Genomic DNA, 19,761 nt, shown 5'->3' with positions numbered 1-19,761 from the left:
AGGGGGGGAAAATCCGGCATGCTCTCCCCGTGCCCCCAGCATCCCATGCTGGTTTGTGAACTTGTGAAGGAACAAAAACGAACCTTCGCAGACTCCTAGTCCTTACTTACCGGTAACCCTCCACAATGCAGGGGGCAGGGTCGGCACCTCATCCATCTCGTCAGTCGTCACTGTCGGCACCGCACGTGGCCGCCAGGGCCCGATTTTGATCCCAATCTCCCGCTTGCCGCTGTTTCCACCCTGGACTTTGGAGCAGAGAAAAAAAAAAAAAAGAAGGAAGGAAAAAAAGTTGTTCAGAATCTGGATCATGGATGCCACTATCCATCCATCTGTTGATTAACCAAGCCACTCACTCTCTGCCTCGTAGATCGTCATTGCGCTTTAATAAACTCTAGTATTCGTAGCCACCAAAATCGATTTTTGGGGGGTTTCTGCGGCGATGTTACCGCAAGAGGCCGTTGTTTGTCATATATCTCTTCCGGTCCGCTGTCCGCTGTCCGGAGTCAAGAGGTTTGAGGGATACCGAACCCCTTTCTCGTGCATATCGTGAAAGGGGAAAGGAAAAAAAAAAAAAAAAAAAAAAAAAGCTTCGTCTCCCATGCGCATGTTGGAGCCATGCATGGTCATGACTCCTCTAGTTCTTAGCAAGCCTTGTGGAAGTCTTCCTGCACGCCATGTTAGTCACTTGGCATTTTGTGTGTTGCGCGGATGTTCCGTGGTGTTTGTTGGCGTCACGCCTTCGATACTAGACTAGACAATTGCGTCCTCTCTCGTTTCTCGCGTTCCAGAAGGTAACTTTCTATGCCGGCTCGCCACTGTACAGCGGACATCTCTTGCCCATATTTTCCCTGTTGAACGATTGGAAAAGCATCAGCGATGTCGAGCCGATTGATTGTACTCCGCAGCTAGTCGCTCTCCGCGAAGACCTTGAACTTCATCCACGGCGTCGGGTTCTTCGTCCTTGCAAGGAGACACTAAAATAGAAGTGGTTACACTCGGAACCCTTCCAGTCCACATGGTGCTCCGTATATCTTCCTTGCCGAATATCATCTCCGGGGGAGGGTTCGTCGAATCGTCAGAGTGGAACGACGGGTAGATGTCTGACGAGCAGATTACATCGACATCTCGAGGCGCAGCCTGATCCAGTATGGCGTTTGAGAGCCGCCGGGAGAAGTGCCTACTTCGGCAAACCATCACGAAGCTCGAACAGGGGAGAAAGAAAGAGGATAACGGATACGTATACTGCACAGAGCTTATGCTGAAAAGGAATGACTTGTGTGCAACAGGCGTCGGTATAAAAAAAAAAAGACGGTGAGATGATGATCGATCCGACCTCGTTATACAATGCCCTCGCTTTTGCATCCCTCGGCCTATTGTCGTCTTCTGGTTGGACTCCTCTGGCCGGCGATGCTGATCCGATCCATCTATGCTTGGCAATTTGACGTGAATACATTTGCACCAGCAAGTCTTTCCGAATCAGCGAGCAAGGGTTGGATCTTCAGATGGCTCTAGCCGCAGTACGGAGTAGAGGCTAGAGCCTAGAGCTGCTCGTCAAACGCCGACGTGATACGTGATGCGTGATACGCGTGTTGTAGTAGAGGCTGAGACTGACAAGTCGTAGGTCACCCAATCAGCACGGACAAAGGCGCCAAGTAACTGGGACAAAAAGTGAGACAACGTCTTCTTGCCGCTTTGCTAGCTTTACAAGCGTTCCGCTCTCCAGGAAACGCCAAACACAGTTCGGCGCCGTTGTCTTCATGTCCCCGCCTTGCCTCGAGGACGCTGAAAAGCGGCGTGTCTGATGAATTCGCGCAACGTCGTGGACTGACTCTGCCCTGTGCACTAAACATTGACATCTCGGGAACATTCTGGGTCCTCAGCCCTTCGCAGGGCTGTGCTTCGCTTGATACTGAAGGCGAATGAATTGGAGCGACCTTGCTGAAAAGGCTTTGCTGAGGACAAGAGATTCTGTCTTCAAAGCTGCCATCTGCATTGCCTTGCTTCTGTCGCCTGCTGTCGCCTGCTGCCGCCAATCGCATCTCGCGAATACCACCAGCCTCCGCCCTCCAACGGGACGCATGTGCAGCATTGGTTAGACATCAAAGATGGCCAACGATGTCTCGGGGCTAGCAGAGGTCCCACCTCATGAGGATCGCGAAGCGGCTTCAGTGAAGAGGTTACAACGCCCACGGATGAGCGATGGTCCGGAGACGCCCCCACACCACAGTCTGGCTAGGTGTGCTGCCGCGTGTATGTTCTGGCTCTGTGTTGCAGTGCATCCCGACTTCCGGACTTCGTTGTCTGCACGATCTAGGCCCATGGAGGCCAAGGACGTAGGAGAAGTTCTCGATGAGAGTATGGCCTGGAACGTCCAAGTTGTCAGGCGTGACGAGGAATTGTGTGACTTTTGGTCATTGCTGTCTGCTGGCTTGGCACGGTTGGCGGCCCGAATAAATCCAACTCGCCCGCACCGAATCTTTGCACGATTTGACGGGGTCGCGGAGCAGCTGAACCATATCCAAGCGTCTTGCGTTGACATGTAATTGCTGCCTCGGTCCCAAATCATGGTACGAAAGTAACGTAGGCATCGCATTCCCTACACAATGACAGGTTGAAGGGTGACGGCGATGATGACTTGGTGATTGCCACAGACGAGCTCCAGAGATCGACAGAAAGAGGCGCCGCGCCTTTCCGGGGAACTTCTCTCCCGGACAGTGTCAGGCTGTATCGAGCAAGAGACGAACGCCCAATCTGCCATCCAAGATTCCCGGCTGATCGCCATACAGAGTACCATGGCGAACATGCCCGGGGATAATGAGCCAAGATAGTTGAGCAGCGCAGGCTGGCCGCTGAAATGGGCGAAAGGTGGGCTGAAACCCGATCACACTCAACAATCTGCGCAATGACGGCGACATTTCCAGTCTAGCTGATAGCCATGGCCTCGTTTCCTGACATGGCGATGTGAGGAGATGCGGCGTTGTGATGTGCGCGTACTGCATAACTGATCCCCCAGGTCGATTGTTTCTAGGCAAAGGGGGTCCTATAACATGCACATCTTAAGAAAATCCCACGAACGAGGCTTGAGGCGGGCCTGGGTTTGCACGCCGCGTTTGACTTAGCACTGCCACGCAGTCGGAAGTGGCCAACCGCACGTCTGCGCTCTGGTACTCGGTCTGGGATACCTGGGATCAGCCGCTTCTTGGATAGATGCTTGGGAAGCGCGATGTGACTTCAGATTGCGCCGTCTGGGCTGTCAGTGAAGGAGATTGCAGCATCTCGGTCAGGCTAAATATCCATGCTCGGTATTGAGATGCCTCGATGGCCAAGTTCATGGCAACGGAGGTTTCCGAAAGCAACTCTTGAATCAAGTCCATATCGCTTCCGAGTGGCTAGGGTGCTTCGTGAGTGGACTTGACATCGTTGTACACAGTGATATGTCCCCGGCACACGAATCTCGTGAGCATCGCAGACTTTCTATGCCCATGTTGCGAGACGACATGTTCCAGGAATAGTAGCTCGCGTGTCTTCGTCGCTCGCAACCCTGCGGCGGTCCTGCGGCGGTGTCGGCTCGAATGATGACCCAGTCACTACTATCGAGCAATCTAGAAAAAGGGTCGCCGCCCAGAACGAGGATATATTGGTATCACTTGACAGGTCTATAGAAGCTCAGACCACTCGACTCTTATACCCTTCTTTATTCGAGGAATATATAAACTTAAAAGACTTTTTACTTGTTTTATTATTAATTTATTTTAACGTTAATATTATAATATAATAAAAAGAGTTTAGTTATTGAAATTTTATAATTAATTATATTATTTTAATAAATATTTTAATATATAACTAATGATGAATTACGTAATATTAAAATATAATAATTAATATAACGGAATTAATAGTTAAAAATTAGAAAGTATAAAATAAATAAAATAAATAAACAACTAAGCTAACCTTAAAAAGTTAAAAATCTAACTTAGATCTATTTTAAATAAATAAATTAATAAAATTATAAAGAATTAAGTTAATTAAGTAGGGTTTTATTATAAAAATATAAGAGGTAGAAGTAGATATAAGGTATGGTGGTCGAGTAATCTTAGCTTCTATAGACCTGTTAAGTAATACCGATACATTCCCAACGTCTGGTTACTAATAGGTTAGAAGGCCCAGTCGAACCACGAATTGTCAAGGGACCATGACTCTTTGATGAGAAATGAAACCCGGCTAGCTTCAGACCAAAGCCGCGGAAATCTTCGAGGGAAAACTTCCCGTAGCGTAAAGACGCTACATCTCAATATGGAATGAAAGCCGTTGCCCGCTCCCCCGGCCTCGTTGGCTGGGCCTTCGATCTCGCGGCCTTATCCGGGCTACTGCTGGCTTAGAATCGACGACGAGGGACCCCCTTGGCGATTGCTTCAACTGTGCACAAGAGGCGCCTTCCACATTCTCAAAGGCTTGGTGCATTACGTGACTGCTGAGTTGGAAGTTTTGTGCCATTCCCGAGTTCCAAGAGCATATTGGTCCACTGCTGCAGCTGCGTCGTGATGGAACCACGCCTGACACTGCTCCTCTCCGTTTCGTACGGCCGAGAACAAATTTTGAACAAGCCGGCAACCCAAGCATTTCGTAGGTGAAAGTCATGCGAAGTGTGAGCTGAAGCTGCAAGTCTACAACCATTGGCTGATTCTTCAGCCCGTTTCGCTCTCTCACCAACGTAAGGACATGGGTCTATCGGTCGTTGTGATTCTAAACAGCGTCCAATGTGTGTGTCGCCTGGTTCGCGGGGAAGAAGAAAAGTGTTCCGCTGTAGGTCGAGACAAGTCGTATACAGAGTGAGAAGTATTCGTACAACGGGTTCCGACCACAATCCGCGAGCAGTACCTCGCAAGAGGCAACAAGGCAATGCTCAGTTAACGCCGAAAATGCGGTACGAGGTACACCGCACGACGAGTCTCCTCCAGGCTCCAAGTTAGTTGATGGGCCCGTGTCTCCTTGACCCGTACGGATACAGCATGGATGCCAGCTCTTCAGACCACGGAGCGTCCTTGCCCTGTCTTTCGGAGTTCTGACAGGCCCACCCACAAATCCTTTCCGCCGAAGCTCACAAGCAGGCAGTCCAGCTCTCGAGAGAGACGCGGGTCATGGAAGACAGTGCGAACGCTGAAAAAGGGATGATTGTGTATCCGTATCGATACTCCGCACACTTGGTACGGATACTACACACAGAACTGACGTGGAAACCTATTTATGCCTGCCGGTGAAAGTTGCTTTGGCCAGACAGCTACATCAGTGCATGCGTCCCCTTTGTTGTGCAGCAGCGGTAGACCGGTGGCTCCCAGTTACAAGTCAACAGCGTTGAGAGTGAGTTGTCTCTCCTCCCTCAAGATCTCAGCCCGAAAAGGAATAGACTTGCGGCTCGCCCATTGTTAACTTGTCAAGGTTCGGCGACCTGGCGAACCAACGCGTTGCCGAGTGAGACGAGCGGAAAACGGGTGGGGGCCCATTATGCTAGTCTGCGGGAACAGCGGCTGGTACCTGGAGTAAGGGGACCGGCGTCTGCCCTGGGCGTCTTCGGCCACATGCCTGGGCTATTTGAGATGCTGTACTCCGTATGGATGGATGGGTATGGTAACGCCAGGTGGTGATGAAGTTGCCCCTTTGGTACTGGTAGTTTTACGGCAACGGAGGTGGTGGTGATCTTCACAGCCAGACCAACCCAAAGTGACTGCCAGACATTTCTCCTTTCGAGGTTGACGATGCGGCAGCTGCAGTGGCTGCCCAAGACTTGCATCGCAGCGTTGCGTTTTGGGAGTCGCTGAGCAGAATCGGGAAAGCGTGGGACAGCAAGGCACCCCACCATCCTGTCAGTTGATCACAGCGAGCGACGTGCTGCGAAAGCCTCCAGTCCCCGGTAAGCCCAAGAAGGAAGAAAAAAAAAGTAAAAACCGACGCGATTTTGGCGTTGTTGAGCTGCGTTAGCGCGGCCGGGCTCAAGGGGCAGACGACAGCAGCATGACAGGGGCCGCTTGCACCCACGAATCGCAGCGGCCTGTTCTGGCAGTCTGACCGGGGCAGATGTCGGAAAGGGTCAGTGAAGAGGAGGGGCCCCAAAGTCACTCGTCCCAATTCATCGCCGTCTCTGCTCTCCTTTTGTCCAGGCCCGGCTTTGGAGCAGCAAAAGGCAGACAAAAGCGACTGTCGGTCTGCGCAGCGGCGGGCCTCAGCGGCCGGAAATGGTCGCAATGGTTGCTCCATTTGTCGCGTGGCAACATGGACAGTCATGTATCCTCACAGCTAGCAGGCTGCTCGGAGCAGGCTGCTGGGAGCAAGCAAGAGAGAGGCGCGACTGACGGCGACTGCCGTCTGTCTCTCTGATGATTATGCGGGAGGCATTATCCAGGCGCCCCGGGTGTAAGATATGCACAAGCAGTGCTCAGGTTCCAACGGATGTGATTACACTAGATGGGCTTGGATTGGACAGGATGAGTTGACAGGCTGGCCGAACCAAGTTGGGACGGCAGACGAGGATTGCTCAGTTGGCGAGATATGGTTGGTGTATTCTGTTCCGGTGTCGTGGTTTTGCTTTGGTGCTTTGCGTGCCGTCGTAACGGGGGCGAGAAGTGGACGGCTGGGTGGACGTGGACTGAGGTCGCAGTGGCGCTCTGAGCATGTGTTGCTGTGACATGGCTCTAGTCAGTACCGTACCTGGCGATCGGTGGTAGCCCGTCGACCTCGGGCCAAGATGTCGACGACGACGTGGGCGGCTGGCAGCCGACTGAGACCTGCGATTGTCCTACACAGGACGGCCTGACAAGTGTGTCTGTACGGATACTCTGCATGTCCAAGGCAGATGGAGATTGGCAGCGACCCGAGACAGAGAGCGACGTAATTGTCCACCATCGCAGGCTTCAGAGCAAGCCGCAGACCAAGCGCGAGCCCGTGGGGGAGGCCAAGGATAGGTAGAGCCGGATACCGCAAAGCCGCCATTTGCGGCGAGGAAGAAGAAAGCAGGCTGTCGATCCGTGTGGGTAGTAGAGGGGGCAGCGGCAGTGACAATAAGGATCGAGTGGTGGTAAGGCTGCTCGGATTGCTGAAAAGGCAGTCCGTCTGTAGGTTGCCAGAAGGCTAAGAAGCCGCCGACTGGGGTGGTTCATTTTGCAGAAATGACGATGGCGAGTGACGTGACGGCCCAAGCTCAAGAGGAATGAGGTCGACCGGAACGACCAACACGAACGCATGAACTTGTCGCTCGAAACTCGAGGGAGCAAGAATTGTCAAACAGCATTATCATGGTGTATATCCGGAGTGTAGGTGCACTCTGTATCTTGGGCCAGCATCCCATCTGTTCGGAAAGGTGCAGGGTTGGTGGTTCTTGAAGTGCCGCGGTGTGGGTTGCGGTGTAAGCACGCTCTGAAGCTGAAAGCCGACTACAAGGTATCCGTATCCGTAGGAAAAGAGCATTAGCCCGTAGCTTCCATTCCTTTTAGATTGTCGATTTCCATGTTGGGACTGTGAAATGCGGCAAGTGTACTTTTGATAAGTTCGACCTGCCACACTTTCTTCAGTGGGGCCGCAACTCTGCGGCAAGTGCACCTGAACCTTGCCGTCGACGTTCCTCTGGAAGGGATTCCCTTTCTCTGGCACTCGTAGCTTGCATTTTGCGTTGTTGCACAGGCTTCCGGGGAGCTCAGTACGAGATGCGTTGACGAGTCTGTGTGTCTTTTTTTCTGCTTCCACTGCAAGAGAGAGGCAGGCCGCCGGCACAGCTGAGCTGAAGCGGAACGAGACAACTCAAACAAGACGAGACGTCGAAACCATAGCAAGCGCGTGTTCTCGTGTCATGTCGTATGGGATGATGGATCAATCTTGTGGACTATTGATGGATCCCATACGTCCCTTGATGTAAGTCTCCTCTCCCTCAGTCTTCTTTCCCCCTTGGAGTTGGAGCAAGGCTAGGAAGGAAGAGAGTGAGGCCCTCGCCTTGTCGACAGTCAATGTAGTTGACGGTTGGGAGAAAAGTAGGCGATCGGAGGATAGCCCGGGCACGGCGGATAGTGCGTGCAATCAGACAGTCTCTGTGTCTCTCTGGTCGGTCTCTCGTCCTGTTTATCCAAATGGTCCGTGTGATGCTTGGTCGTGTCAATCAATGCCACACTGTCTGGCCTGTCGGTGGAGGTGGGCGCAGGGACAGGCAGAGTGAGGTGCAGTTTGACCAAGGGGGACGGAGGTGGGGGAGGAAAGCTCCAAGTGGAGTGAAGATAGGTACCTTGTCTGCGTAAGGTACCCACCTACAGACACCTTGCCCTGAAGACAAACCACATGACCTGAGCTTCCAACATGATGTTCTGACATTCGAATTACCTAAGGCAGGAGACAAGTCTCAGGTATCGTTTCCACCATCCCGACCAACACGCGTACCTGGGGGGGGGAAAGTGCTGACATAAGATAGGAACGGATACCACCATGGTCTATGCGTCCTCGTAATTAATTACTACCTTACCTTACTGTGGTACTTGGGTACCTTACATTACACTCAGCCATCTGCAAGTACTTTGTGTTCGTACCTTAACGCACCTTTGCGGCCTCATCTCACTTTTTGTTCACTCACTCTCTTCCTCCCTCACTCACTCTCTTGTTTGCATGCCTTCTTCATCTTCTCTGCCACAGCTCATCCTGGAGCTGGACACTTATGTTCACTGGCCACTGCCACACAAAAAACTCATCACCACTCAATCGGTAGCTGCGGAGACCAAGGTAAGAAAAGGGGAGGGAGTCTCTACTTCGTACTCCTTGAGTCCTTAGTGCTCACTAGACGATTGGTAAGATGAGAGTTGGCGTGATGCTCCAGAGCCTAAGCAAGAGCCGGACTTGTCAACTCGCCCCGGCAACTAACTAAGCCGTCCGCCCGCCCGTCCCCCTCTACTCCGTACAAAACATTCTTGCCCCTCTCTGCGCTCTATTCTATTGTTTTAGCTCCAATAAACGCTTCTTCCACCGCCCAGTGGCACCAGTGTACAATGGAAAGTAGCGTCTGCTGTCTGCGCAAGTGCAACGCGGCAAATTACACGCCGCAGCGGCGTAAACCGCCAACCCTGCTGCTTGTGTCTGGTGCAAAGCTCATCCGAAGTTTCTTCCTACGCTTCATGTCATCTTTGCCCGTCCCCTCACAGACAATCGACAAGACCTTCACACAAACGAACACACAGTCTTCGTACTCACTCAGTACTAATAGTAGTACTCACCGACGCAGCACAGACTTCAGCTATCCTCGCCTGTTCGGATCAGATGATGCCATTGGGATCGTCGTAACTGTTCGGCTTGACCTGCCCCGCCTGTCTCGTCGTCTTCGGTTCTGCAATTCTGCCCTCCACAACCTGAACCACCTCCTCAACTGCCCTTTCGTCGTTACCCCCTCCGCCGTCGGGTTGAGTCGAGTCAAGCCGATACACTGCCTGTCCCTTTCGGTCACATTCTCGCCACTTTTCGAGAGCCCCTTCGAAGCCGACGGGATATTGTCCGTCTACCTGTCAAAGTGCCGTCTCTCTGCTCCAAATCACCGCTCGATTGCTTAGTTATGCCATGCTCATCTCGTTTTCTACACTGGCTCAGTTCTACTGTTCTTTGGACTGTTCCCACGATAGGCGGCGCATTGACTTGTCATTCTGCAATGTCTCGCTCTCGTCCCTTTGGCGGTTAGTCACCGCCCTGTCATTCAGTCTGTCAGTTGTTGTTGGTCTTGTCACGGACGGTCCAAACTCCCAGGCCTTGCCGAGTGTCATCGTTCATCACCGAGAGGCCTCGCCCGCGTAGTCGACGGATACACGTCCAAGTCCACGCCTGCCGGGCCTATCTTCAGCCCAGAGCAGGGGAGTCGAGTCCAAAGTTTTTAGTGTGGCACCAACTGACATGGGGGCGTCGTCCAAATCCAGGGACGCAAAGACGCTTCATGGACCAGGGGTCGGGACAGACGCCGGGGCCGGGGGACCAGGATTCTGAACCAGGGGGTGTGGGATGAGATGGGATGGGTTGCGAATGGGACGTGTGGATGCCCGGTGGATGTGAAGGGTTCACTCTCAATTCAGGTTCGCTCAGGTGGGTGCAACCATCCTCCCACCCTGCTCCTGTCCGTCCTATGTCCTCGTCCTCGCACTCACTCACGCACTCACTCATACTCCAAAGCTGGAGTCTGAGACTCGGAGGAGCCCAGCTGCTGATGGATGCCGCTGCTCACTGCACAAATCCCCCAATGTCACTCAAATCCATCCTCGACAATGTAGTTTCCTCCCCCTCTCTCTCACTCGCGCTGGCGCTGTGCTGACATGGACACGCCCTCATCCACACGTAGGCTCTCCTCTCACTTTAACTCTCACTCTCACAGCCTGCTTCTCCCCTCGCTCCGCCGGCCACGTCCACTTCTCCCGCGGCACCTCATTCTCCTCATCCTCGTCCTCAAGGCCCAAAGTCTGGGTCTACCTGCATAGCTCAGCACAGTTTATGGATACACAGTCTGTGCCTTATGCGCAACTGACCGCGGCTCGAGCCCTGTCATGTCCTGTCCCTCCGCTGCTTTGCTTACCTTACCTTACCTTAGCTTTGCTGGCTTGCCTTGTCTGCCCTGCCCTGGCCCTTAGAGACCCTCCATGACCTCCCCTTTCTCTTCCCTCCCAGGGCCCAAGAGTCAAGAGAGTTGACCCCCTTGCTCCCTTGGTCTCCCGATACCTCCACCCAAATATGATCTTCTCGCTGCCAAGGGGGGTACCCGGTGGACGACGAGAGAGGGCCCCGCCCCCCCCCCCCCCTTCTTGCTGCTCGCCCATGCCCTGCCGCCACCACCCCAGCGCCTACCTACACAGTACCGCGCGACTTACACCCACGTCGGCTTGCACACGCACACGCTCCTCTGCGCTCGCTCTGTGATGATGGGTCGACAAGACACATCAATACATCTTCCGCCTCTCACCCCCCTCCTCTCCCGTCACTCCTTCTTCCCACTCCTCCTGTCATTGTTTTTTGTGCCCTTTCTCTCTCGTCAAGCCTCGTCTGTGCGCCTACAGGCCCTTGCCTAGACAGATCGACTATCTCGCCCTCAAGACCTTGGAGGACTTGAGCAGACCTTGCTGTCTCACCTCTGCGCGGCCCTGCCTGACCCTTCCTCATCCCGCTTGTCGTTCCCCATTCGATCTAAAAGCAGACAAGCTCCCCTCGATCTGCTGTTCCGATTCCCGCGCCTCTCACACCCACGTTCTCTCTTCACATCTCTCTTAATATCACCAGGCTTTCAGCCCTCTTACCTCAGTCGCTCTTTCACTCAATCTCTAGTCTGATGACTTGATCCTGCGGCCTCTAGACATCGCCGGGAACATAATACGCATGCCTATCCCCGTTGCCATACTGGTTCTGCACTCGCTCTGCACACATTCGTTACCATCGCCATCGTGTTAACCACCGAGCCCCCGTTGAACGGTTTACTCTCGAGCTTGGACAACTTTGTCACATCAGCAGCCATGGCGTTCTACCCAAACTACCAGACTGCGACAGCATACGATTATGGCTTCAGCACTCCTTTCCCCGGAGCCCCTCTGTACCATCAGAATGACTACATGGAAATGTTACGACAGCAACAGGCAATGATGAGCCGGGGCCTGTTTCCGGCAACTGGTGGAAAGGCTACCGAATCCAAACCGAGACTTGCCAAGGACGAGGTCGACAAACTTGAGAGGGAATTCCAGAAGAACAACAAACCTAACAGCAGCTTGAAGAAGCAGCTCGCCGAGGAGATGAGAGTGGATATTGCGAGGATTAATGTACTTTACCCTTCAGCCTGGTCTCTTGACATACATCCACTGACAGGTTATAGAACTGGTTCCAGAATCGGCGAGCAAAGGCGAAGCAAGAGAAGAGGACGCAGGAAAATGAGGCTCGCCGCAAGTCTGAGCAGGCTACCGAAACGTCCATTAGCTCCGAGACCATCAAGGAGTCCTTCCACGACCACGACGACGATCTTCGCCCGTCCGCGGCTCCATTCCCGCCCGTTCACGTATCAACCGACGCGTCGTCTATCAGCGAAGCATCACCCTCGGAGGGCACTCAAACCCCTGAGCCGACGTATGAACAGCCACGGGTCGTAACACAAGAGCCGGAATCAGAATACGCCTCGCCCGACTCGTCCAACTCTTTCCAGCACCAGGATCTCAACATTGGCTACACTCTTGGCGCCGACCAATTCTATCCCGAACAAACACCCTGCGATTTCTCCGCATCTATGCCTTCAGAGATCATCCACCAAACACCTAACCACTTGACTCTTTCGATTCCCAGCCAGTACTTGACGACACAGCTTCCCGAGTCAACAAGTGCCTCTACGTTCTCGTCTTACCATCTGAGCGCAAGCGACATGGACGAGTCATTTGCTTCTTTCCCGCACGGCCTGGCTACCGACATGACTAGCCCAATTCCGATCAACCTTAAGCAGGAGCAAATGCAGAGCGAGGATCTCGACAGGTTCGACCAATTCTCTCCCCATTCGATGTCCCGTTCCCCTCCCGAAATCTCCACGCCAGACTTCCGATTCAAGTCCGGTTCAACCATCGACATTGCTAGCAGAAGAAACTCCAAGAGACCCGCTGCCCTCGTTAGCTGCGTGCGGAGCCAGTCTTACAACTTCTCGGGTCCGAAGACCGGCATTGAGATGCCTAGACGCATGGAGGCACCTAGCCCGATGCGCCGCGTTGCATCTGCGACAGGAAACTTCCCGAGGGGAATCCAGAAGCCCGCCGGTTCAGGTCCGAGATCGCCAATGTGCTTTGGTCCTAACCAGGAGAACCTCATCTTGCATATGGCCTCAAGGTCGCCGATATCACGAAGCCCAGCGGCGCCACCAACCCCAAACACACCAATCGTCCCCAGTCAACAAGCTCTGCGTGAGACCACTGTCTCATCAATGTCCTCTGCCGAGGAGGATAAGAGCTACAGCATGCAAAACAACCTGACAGTACCGCAGTATGCCATGGACCCTACCATGAGGACCCCGCCGGACACCCCCGGCATGATGACGACCATGCCGAACTCTCTGTTTCCCGCGTTCGACTACAACGTTTCTGACGAGCCGCTCTCGACACCCAGCTTCGGAAGCTTCGACCAGGAGTTCCCCAACATGTCGTCGAGCGTACCCAGCTACGTTGCACACGGGTGCGCAAGCCAGCCGGTCACACCCTCGTTCCCTCCCAGCAACATGGGACCGGCATTCTACTCATCGTACGGCGGTGGCAACACCGAGTACAACTGGTCGGATGCCTCTTCCGTCTCAGTCAAGCCGTCACCTGAGCAATCACGGTCAAGACAGTTTCAGTTCACCAACATGACTGCTCAAGATTTTCATGGAGAATGAGGTGTCGTTCGGAATGTGGCTGAACTCAATCCCGGTTTTTCCTAGTAAAGTTTCGAGGGGGTATCTGTCATCACATAGCAGCCAGAAACTTGCTCATGTATACTCGGCGCTGTACAACTCCCAAGGTTCTCTCCACTGCGTTGTTTTTTCTTTGTACATACAGCGATTTGCTTTACACCATTGGGCCATCGGCGCTGCACCGGGACAACCTTATACTTGGACTACACGGGTCCCCTATTTCCTTATTGTTTTATCTCTCTCGTCTGCAGCAACGATTTCCTTTATCATGATACCTACTGCATACACCAAAGAAACAAATCTCTTTACCTAATGTAATGATATACATACGGCTTATGTCCTGCTGGCGGCGGCGCTGTTTGTGGCTGGAGAGGGGGGAAGGAAAAAAGGGACCTGGATACCCCATCGGAAGCACAGGACAGGTGGCGGGAGGGTTCGAGGTACGCGCGTCTCAGCCGTGTTGGGTTGGGAATATGCCTCAACCTCTGAGGTTCGCGGCGGCGTGAGGGGAAGAACACGACCCTCGCAGAGCAGGTCAGCACGTATGGACACCACAGTTGGAGGTGCAGGATGGGAAATGGGCTCGGATAGATGGAACCGGATGGTAGGAAGGATGGGATAGGGCGTTCATCTTCCACAGCGATCTACCTCAGCTTGGGTAGGAGACGCCGAACTTGACCTTAGGAGCTTGCTTAGGAGGCCAAAATCAAAAAGTATTTGCCGCACAGTCCACCGGGCAACCCGTTCACCATGTCGGTCGAACATGAGATGGAATCGCTTGCCCGGTGTAGCCCCACCCACACCGAGGACATCGTGCCTTCCCATCAGTATCATGTGGTATATAAGGGGTCAATTGATCCCGTTCTTTCGCCCACCGGACGCGGTGGGTCACAGAGCGTCGACGGGCGTTGAGAGCCGCAGTAGCCGAGCGGGTTGTAGTCTAGCTGGTAGAAACTTGAATCTTGAGACAGAACTGCCCTGATAGTGATGGTTTCATAGGTGCTCGAACCTCGCAAGTTCGAGTGCTGAACTTTTGCATTTTTGACCAATCGTACCTTGGTCAATTTCATTCATTTGTTAGATACATTGCCAAAGAATGATTCCCTTGTGTCAAATGGGCATTTGAAGGTGAGTTGCGGGTGATATGGGTAAATGCAGCATACAAAGATAACATCGCGATGCCCAGCGTGGTGTGTGTGGTGTTGTTTGCTTTTTTTGGGACGGGGCAACCCGCGGTAACGGCAGGTCACGTTACTTGGGTGAATACACGCTGACTGTACGTAAGGAATAACCGCGACCACGCCAGACTCATGGCAGGCAGGTGCAGTCAAATGTATGATTCACCCTTCTTTCTCATATCACCTCACTCATGTGACGCGCATCTTATCATGAGTCTGAGTACGTTGGATACTTGCCTACTGCTATGCTTCATGAGGGCCAGGCATCTTACAATGATGCCTTTTCATATGTATCACAGTTATTGTTTCTTCTATATTTCTTTACACATTTTCATACGTATTTCAAGAGTCTCAAGGCCGCGATTAAGCGCGTATGACGTTGAGTTGAGGTGAGGTGAAGTCGCAGCAGAGTTCCATTGAAGAACATTGGCCCCACTCTTCCGAAAGTCAATTGAGCCAATGGCGCCCGAGCGTTCACTTTGCGAGGAAGGTCCCTCGGGATTGGGTTTGGGGAAAGAAACATGTCAAACTTCCCGTCAATGCGGTCGGTGCAGGAATGCATCAGATCTGCAACGTCTTTCTTCGACATCTTCTTCTTCTTCTTCTTTTCTCCGAACAAAGACACGGCTCCGTTTTGACTTCATATATCCACATTCCCCAGCTCGCTCTTTATTCGACCACATGGTCCGAGGAATGCGGGCAAGACTCGCATTCCGATCATTCTCTGCGACTGGCACGCGGACACACTAAGGCCAAGCTCCAAAAACCACGTTTTGGCTAAGCTTACCCGCCCCGAATACCACGTTGAGAACAAGAAACACACACACACACACACACACTCAGCCCTCCCCATTCCGCATTCCGTCTGCCGCTGGAACGCTGGAACAGCTTTTCCCCTCGCGCCCCTTGTGCAAAGACCAAGGTGCCGACTTACTCGGACTTGGTTGTTGTCGGAGACATCAAGAACCCCGAGCTAAGACCAATCAAGGTAAGCCATGGTGGAGGTTCGTTCATTCAACATTCCCATCCGCCCCCGAATCTGCCAATCTCGCTCTTCGTCTTGTCCCGGGGACACCCCAGGTTTCCCCCCCCCCCCCGCTCCCCGCATCAACCTCCACCGGCTTTCTGTCACGTCGATAATCGACTGGATTTCTTCTGCCGTTCACTACAGCCGGCATCCACTGCTACCCACGCGGATATGGCCCTGGTAGCGACTCCGAAAGAGAGCATCATTACCACCCGATGGGGAATTGCTAGGCCACTTCTGGTGCGATCACCCCCTTCATATTTGCGTTTTCTATGCGGAGAGGAGTGAATTCCCGGAGTTGTCCCGCCTCTGGACAACGAAAAGTCCTGGGTCGTCAACTCGCCTCGGGCGTAGGGCATCGGGCGCGGGGCGCGAATAGTGCCTCACGCCTTGGTTACTTACTTGGGGCGATGATGGAGGGCCGGCAACCATGCGAACGTCCCTCATTCGATCTCCGTTAGCTATTCCCCTCGCCATGTAACGAAGCGAATTGTGTCGGTCCGATAGACCCCAGTTTCTGACTGCCGTCCACCCTTGTCGAATGAAATCTCGTGGCCATTCTTTACTAATGGGGTGCGAGAGCATAGTACCTTAGTAGACGATGCCATCCGACATGAAGAGGTCGCGGTATAAAGAGGGTTCTAAAGTCCCTAATGACCAATCTCCCCTTTTGTCGACACCCAGGCCTCAACCGGATCGATATCAGCTTCTGAAGAGAATGGCTTTCTTTGTGTACTTCCTCGCCACGGTGCTGTACCTTTCCGCGCCGGTGTGGTCCGCCGCTATCCGCTGTAGAGACAACGGCCCCGTTGTCAGCCTAAAGAATGGCTCGTACGCAGGCATTCACAGCGCAGAGTATGACCAGGACTTTTTCCTTGGAATGCCATACGCCAAGGTAGGTGGCTGTAACCTTCTGTTGATGACGACATACTGAACATTCTAGACTCCTGAACGATTCCGCATCGCTCAAGGCCTAGACTCAACATGGGACGGCACCCATACGGCCACGGAGTACCCAAAGCATTGCATCGGATACGGATCTGACATGATCGGCTATGAGTCTTCGGAAGACTGCTTGTATCTCAATGTTGTTCGCCCAGCCGGCGTGGCTCCCGACGCGCAGCTTCCCGTAGCTGTGTGGATCCATGGAGGCGGTCTGGTATGTTCCATCGCCGGACCCTCGCGAGAACCACTGCTGACAGGGAGAAGTACATGGGCGGATCAGCGGATAGGCGTTACAACCTCTCCTTCATCGTCGAGAACAGCGTCAAGCAGGGGACTCCCCTCGTTGCGGTCAGCTTGAACTATCGTCTGTCCGTCTTTGGCTTCCCGGGTGGCAAGGAGGCCCTTGATGCTGGCGCGACCAACTTGGGCTTCAGAGATCAACGCCTGGCTCTGCATTGGGTCAACGAAAACATTGCCAGCTTCGGCGGTGCCGCCGACAAGGTCGTTATCTTTGGTGAAAGTTCAGGTGCTGAAAGTGTCGCTGGGCAAATGCTGGCATACAACGGTGAGTTGCCATCATACGCATGCGAGATGTACCTGCAACTAACACCATCAAGGACGCAACGATGGCCTCTTCAGGGGCGCGGCTGCGGAGTCCGGCTTCGGAGGACTCATTCCCCGTATGGTCGGCGGCTTCAACTCCACTTCCTACCAGAGCAACTACGACCTCTTCGTCGGCAACATCTCCACCTGCGCCTCCACTATCGGCACCCAGGAGTCGATAGAGTGCCTGCGTACAGCACCTTTGGATGAGTTCAACGCTGTGCTGAACGCGACTACGTCTCCCTTCAGCTTCATCCCCATGAAGGATGGCGACTTTCTCGCAGACTTTGCGACGTCGCAACTCGAACGCGGAGACTTTGTAAAGGTTCCCGTTTTGATCGGATCCAACTCTGACGAAGGTTCTGCATTCGGCCAGGGAAGGGGCCCGAACGGTGGGCCGATCAACACTGACGAGGACATGGTGTGGGCCGTACGCAGCATCATGGCCCCCGATGTCGAGGAGACTACAGGCCAAAGCATCGAGGAGCTTGTTGACGAGGCATTAGCTCTGTACCCCGATGACCAGGCTGTTGGCATCCCGAGCTTGCAGACGTGGCCACATATCATCCAGCCCGGCGAGGAAATTGCCGTAGCTCGCGGTCTGCAGCAGAGACGCGGCGGGGCTTTCTTCGGAGACATGTACCTATGTCCCAATGACCCCCCTTCGCATAGCATGTACACGCTGACTTTCGCATAGGTTCTTTAGCTTCCTACGCCGCCGTGCCAACATCATATGGTCCCAAAACGGTGTGCCGTCCTACGCGTACCGCTTCGACGTTACTGTGAATGGAGTGCCAGAGTTCATTGGCGCGACTCACTTCCATGAGGTAAGTTTGTTGCGTGCGACGTGGCGATTCACGGCGTGATTCATCAACCCATCGGCCGTTGTGCAAAGACTAACCCCCACTCAGGTCGCATTCGTATTCAACAACCTTAACGGCCTTGGCTATGACATCAATCCTTTTGGAGGAAACGACACAGCCTACACTGAGAAGGCCACCGCGCTGTCAAAGACAATGTCCGCGGCGTGGGTCAACTTCTTCGTCTCCCTCGATCCTAATGGTGCTCCGGGCCTGGGCGAGTGGCCTGCATACTCGACGGAGGGTGGTGCATCTGGCAGCGACGTGGTGTTTGGCCTCAACGGCACAGTGTTGGAGACGGACGACTGGCGGGCAGAGGGTATGAACTGGATGATTGAGCACGGGCTTGACATCTTTGGGAACTAAGTTTCGTCTCGTCTCGCACGGCGCGCTGGGTACGCGTTGGATAAGGTACGTACTGCGTAAACATCTTCGGACCTTATTCACCCGGCGGTATGCATATAGGCTATTTGACGAGAACATATACGTACATACTATAAGTACATATTATACAAGAGTTACCAATTCAAAGTTGACGACAACCAACCAAACAATCTAGGCTCGAAAGAGAGGCCTGGAACTACCTTCACGGGGAATAGGTCCTGATCTCCTGCATCGCAAGGAACGGGCTGTAAGATCCTTTCAATCCTCCGATCAACTCAACTGCGCGTAGACTAACCATGACTTTTGCGGCGTATATGAGTGACCAACGACATCTAAAGACTAGATCCAGTTTCAATGCAACACTATCAAGTCGAGAGTCTCTTGAGTCCCGCTATAAGCGAGCAGGAGGTGGAGTTTCCCGCCCGAGAGTTATACGTGGTTGGTTGGAGGAGCCAGACGTTGTCTCACAGTCCCATCATCTAGAACCACGGCTACGCCCTCGAGGTTGCCCGACGAAATTAATCATCGACATCAATACGAGTACTTACTTACATACATGTACGTGGTGTTGAACCCTGCCCCGTTTACCACTTGTCATTTACACAGAATAATATCGTGGGCTGATGTCACTGTTGGTATTCCTTTCACAGGGAAGTTGGTTCGAACCGTAGGGTCCTGGGGGTGACGAACTATCAATATCTCTGTATTGATTGATTCTGCGTAAGGAGTAAAAGGGAGATTTCAACCGGAGGTTGGGTGGGTAGTCGAGGTCTAATTGTACTCCCTCGAGGTGGCCCATGCTCTGCCCTTACTCGCGGCCGAATTGGACTTCCAATCCGACAGTCACCCACTTTTCATCATATGAGGCTCACCCCCCCCCCCCTGTCACAGCCCTAGGCCCCCCTAGTCGTGCCACACTGTCCGGGCGAAGGCGGGCGGCTTGGGTCGATCCTTGGAGATCTGGGGGAAGGGGATGGATTATGCATGATGCTAAAATGAATTCTGCATCAACACGAAGTCGTATGTACTCGCTCCTTTGATGGGAATTTGCCATTCATTATTAATCGCATCGATGGAGGCAAAGAAGTACGTATGGTGCAAGAGTAGTGGACGGGCCGGCGTTTCAGGGGTCTAGCTCTGATAGCTTGGGAATAACATGATTCTTTCTCATTCTCAATTGATGTTGGTTATGTTGACTTTTAGCCGGACTACATCGTCTACTCGGACTTTTCATCGAATTATCCACCCGTCCGAAGGATTCGAGTTTCTATCACAAAGTTACCCATTCCTTCCGCCCCAATCGACAAGACAATATGCCTGGTAGAATCCTTAGCCCCACTGACCGAAAGTCTAAACAACCCG

At 53.2% G+C, this 19,761-nt stretch overlaps 4 protein-coding genes across 4 annotated transcripts; 2 read left to right on the top strand and 2 right to left on the bottom strand.

Moving 5' to 3' along the window:
* Window positions 1-659: 659 nt before the first annotated feature.
* On the bottom strand, window positions 660-1,664 carry BDP81DRAFT_424521 (uncharacterized protein). The gene has a single exon (XM_060590142.1). It carries the CDS (start codon window positions 1,360-1,362, stop codon window positions 871-873), a length of 492 nt encoding a protein of 163 aa, XP_060446847.1. The 5' UTR covers window positions 1,363-1,664; the 3' UTR covers window positions 660-870.
* Window positions 1,665-1,955: 291 nt separating this feature from the next.
* On the bottom strand, window positions 1,956-2,954 carry BDP81DRAFT_424520 (uncharacterized protein). Its single transcript, XM_060590141.1, has one exon. It carries the CDS (start codon window positions 2,591-2,593, stop codon window positions 2,144-2,146), a length of 450 nt encoding a protein of 149 aa, XP_060446846.1. The 5' UTR covers window positions 2,594-2,954; the 3' UTR covers window positions 1,956-2,143.
* Window positions 2,955-11,501: 8,547 nt separating this feature from the next.
* BDP81DRAFT_459951 (homeobox domain-containing protein) lies at window positions 11,502-13,384 on the top strand (the record flags this gene model as incomplete). The annotated part of the gene is made up of 2 exons (XM_060593601.1): window positions 11,502-11,801; window positions 11,855-13,384. The coding sequence occupies 2 exons, from the start codon at window positions 11,502-11,504 to the stop codon at window positions 13,382-13,384; spliced, it is 1,830 nt and encodes a 609-aa protein (XP_060446845.1).
* A 2,941-nt stretch (window positions 13,385-16,325) lies between these two features.
* Window positions 16,326-18,381, top strand: BDP81DRAFT_448315 (carboxylesterase; the record flags this gene model as incomplete). The annotated part of the gene is made up of 6 exons (XM_060592282.1): window positions 16,326-16,502; window positions 16,551-16,766; window positions 16,817-17,117; window positions 17,170-17,794; window positions 17,853-17,982; window positions 18,067-18,381. The coding sequence occupies 6 exons, from the start codon at window positions 16,326-16,328 to the stop codon at window positions 18,379-18,381; spliced, it is 1,764 nt and encodes a 587-aa protein (XP_060446844.1).
* Window positions 18,382-19,761: the final 1,380 nt, after the last annotated feature.

The sequence above is a fragment of the Colletotrichum phormii genome (genome assembly GCF_030913505.1).
Source record: "Colletotrichum phormii strain CBS 102054 chromosome Unknown BDP81scaffold_7, whole genome shotgun sequence".
Lineage (NCBI taxonomy): Eukaryota > Fungi > Ascomycota > Sordariomycetes > Glomerellales > Glomerellaceae > Colletotrichum > Colletotrichum phormii.
Note: the sequence above shows the minus strand (reverse complement) of the source record. Positions and strands in the feature narration are given on the sequence as shown.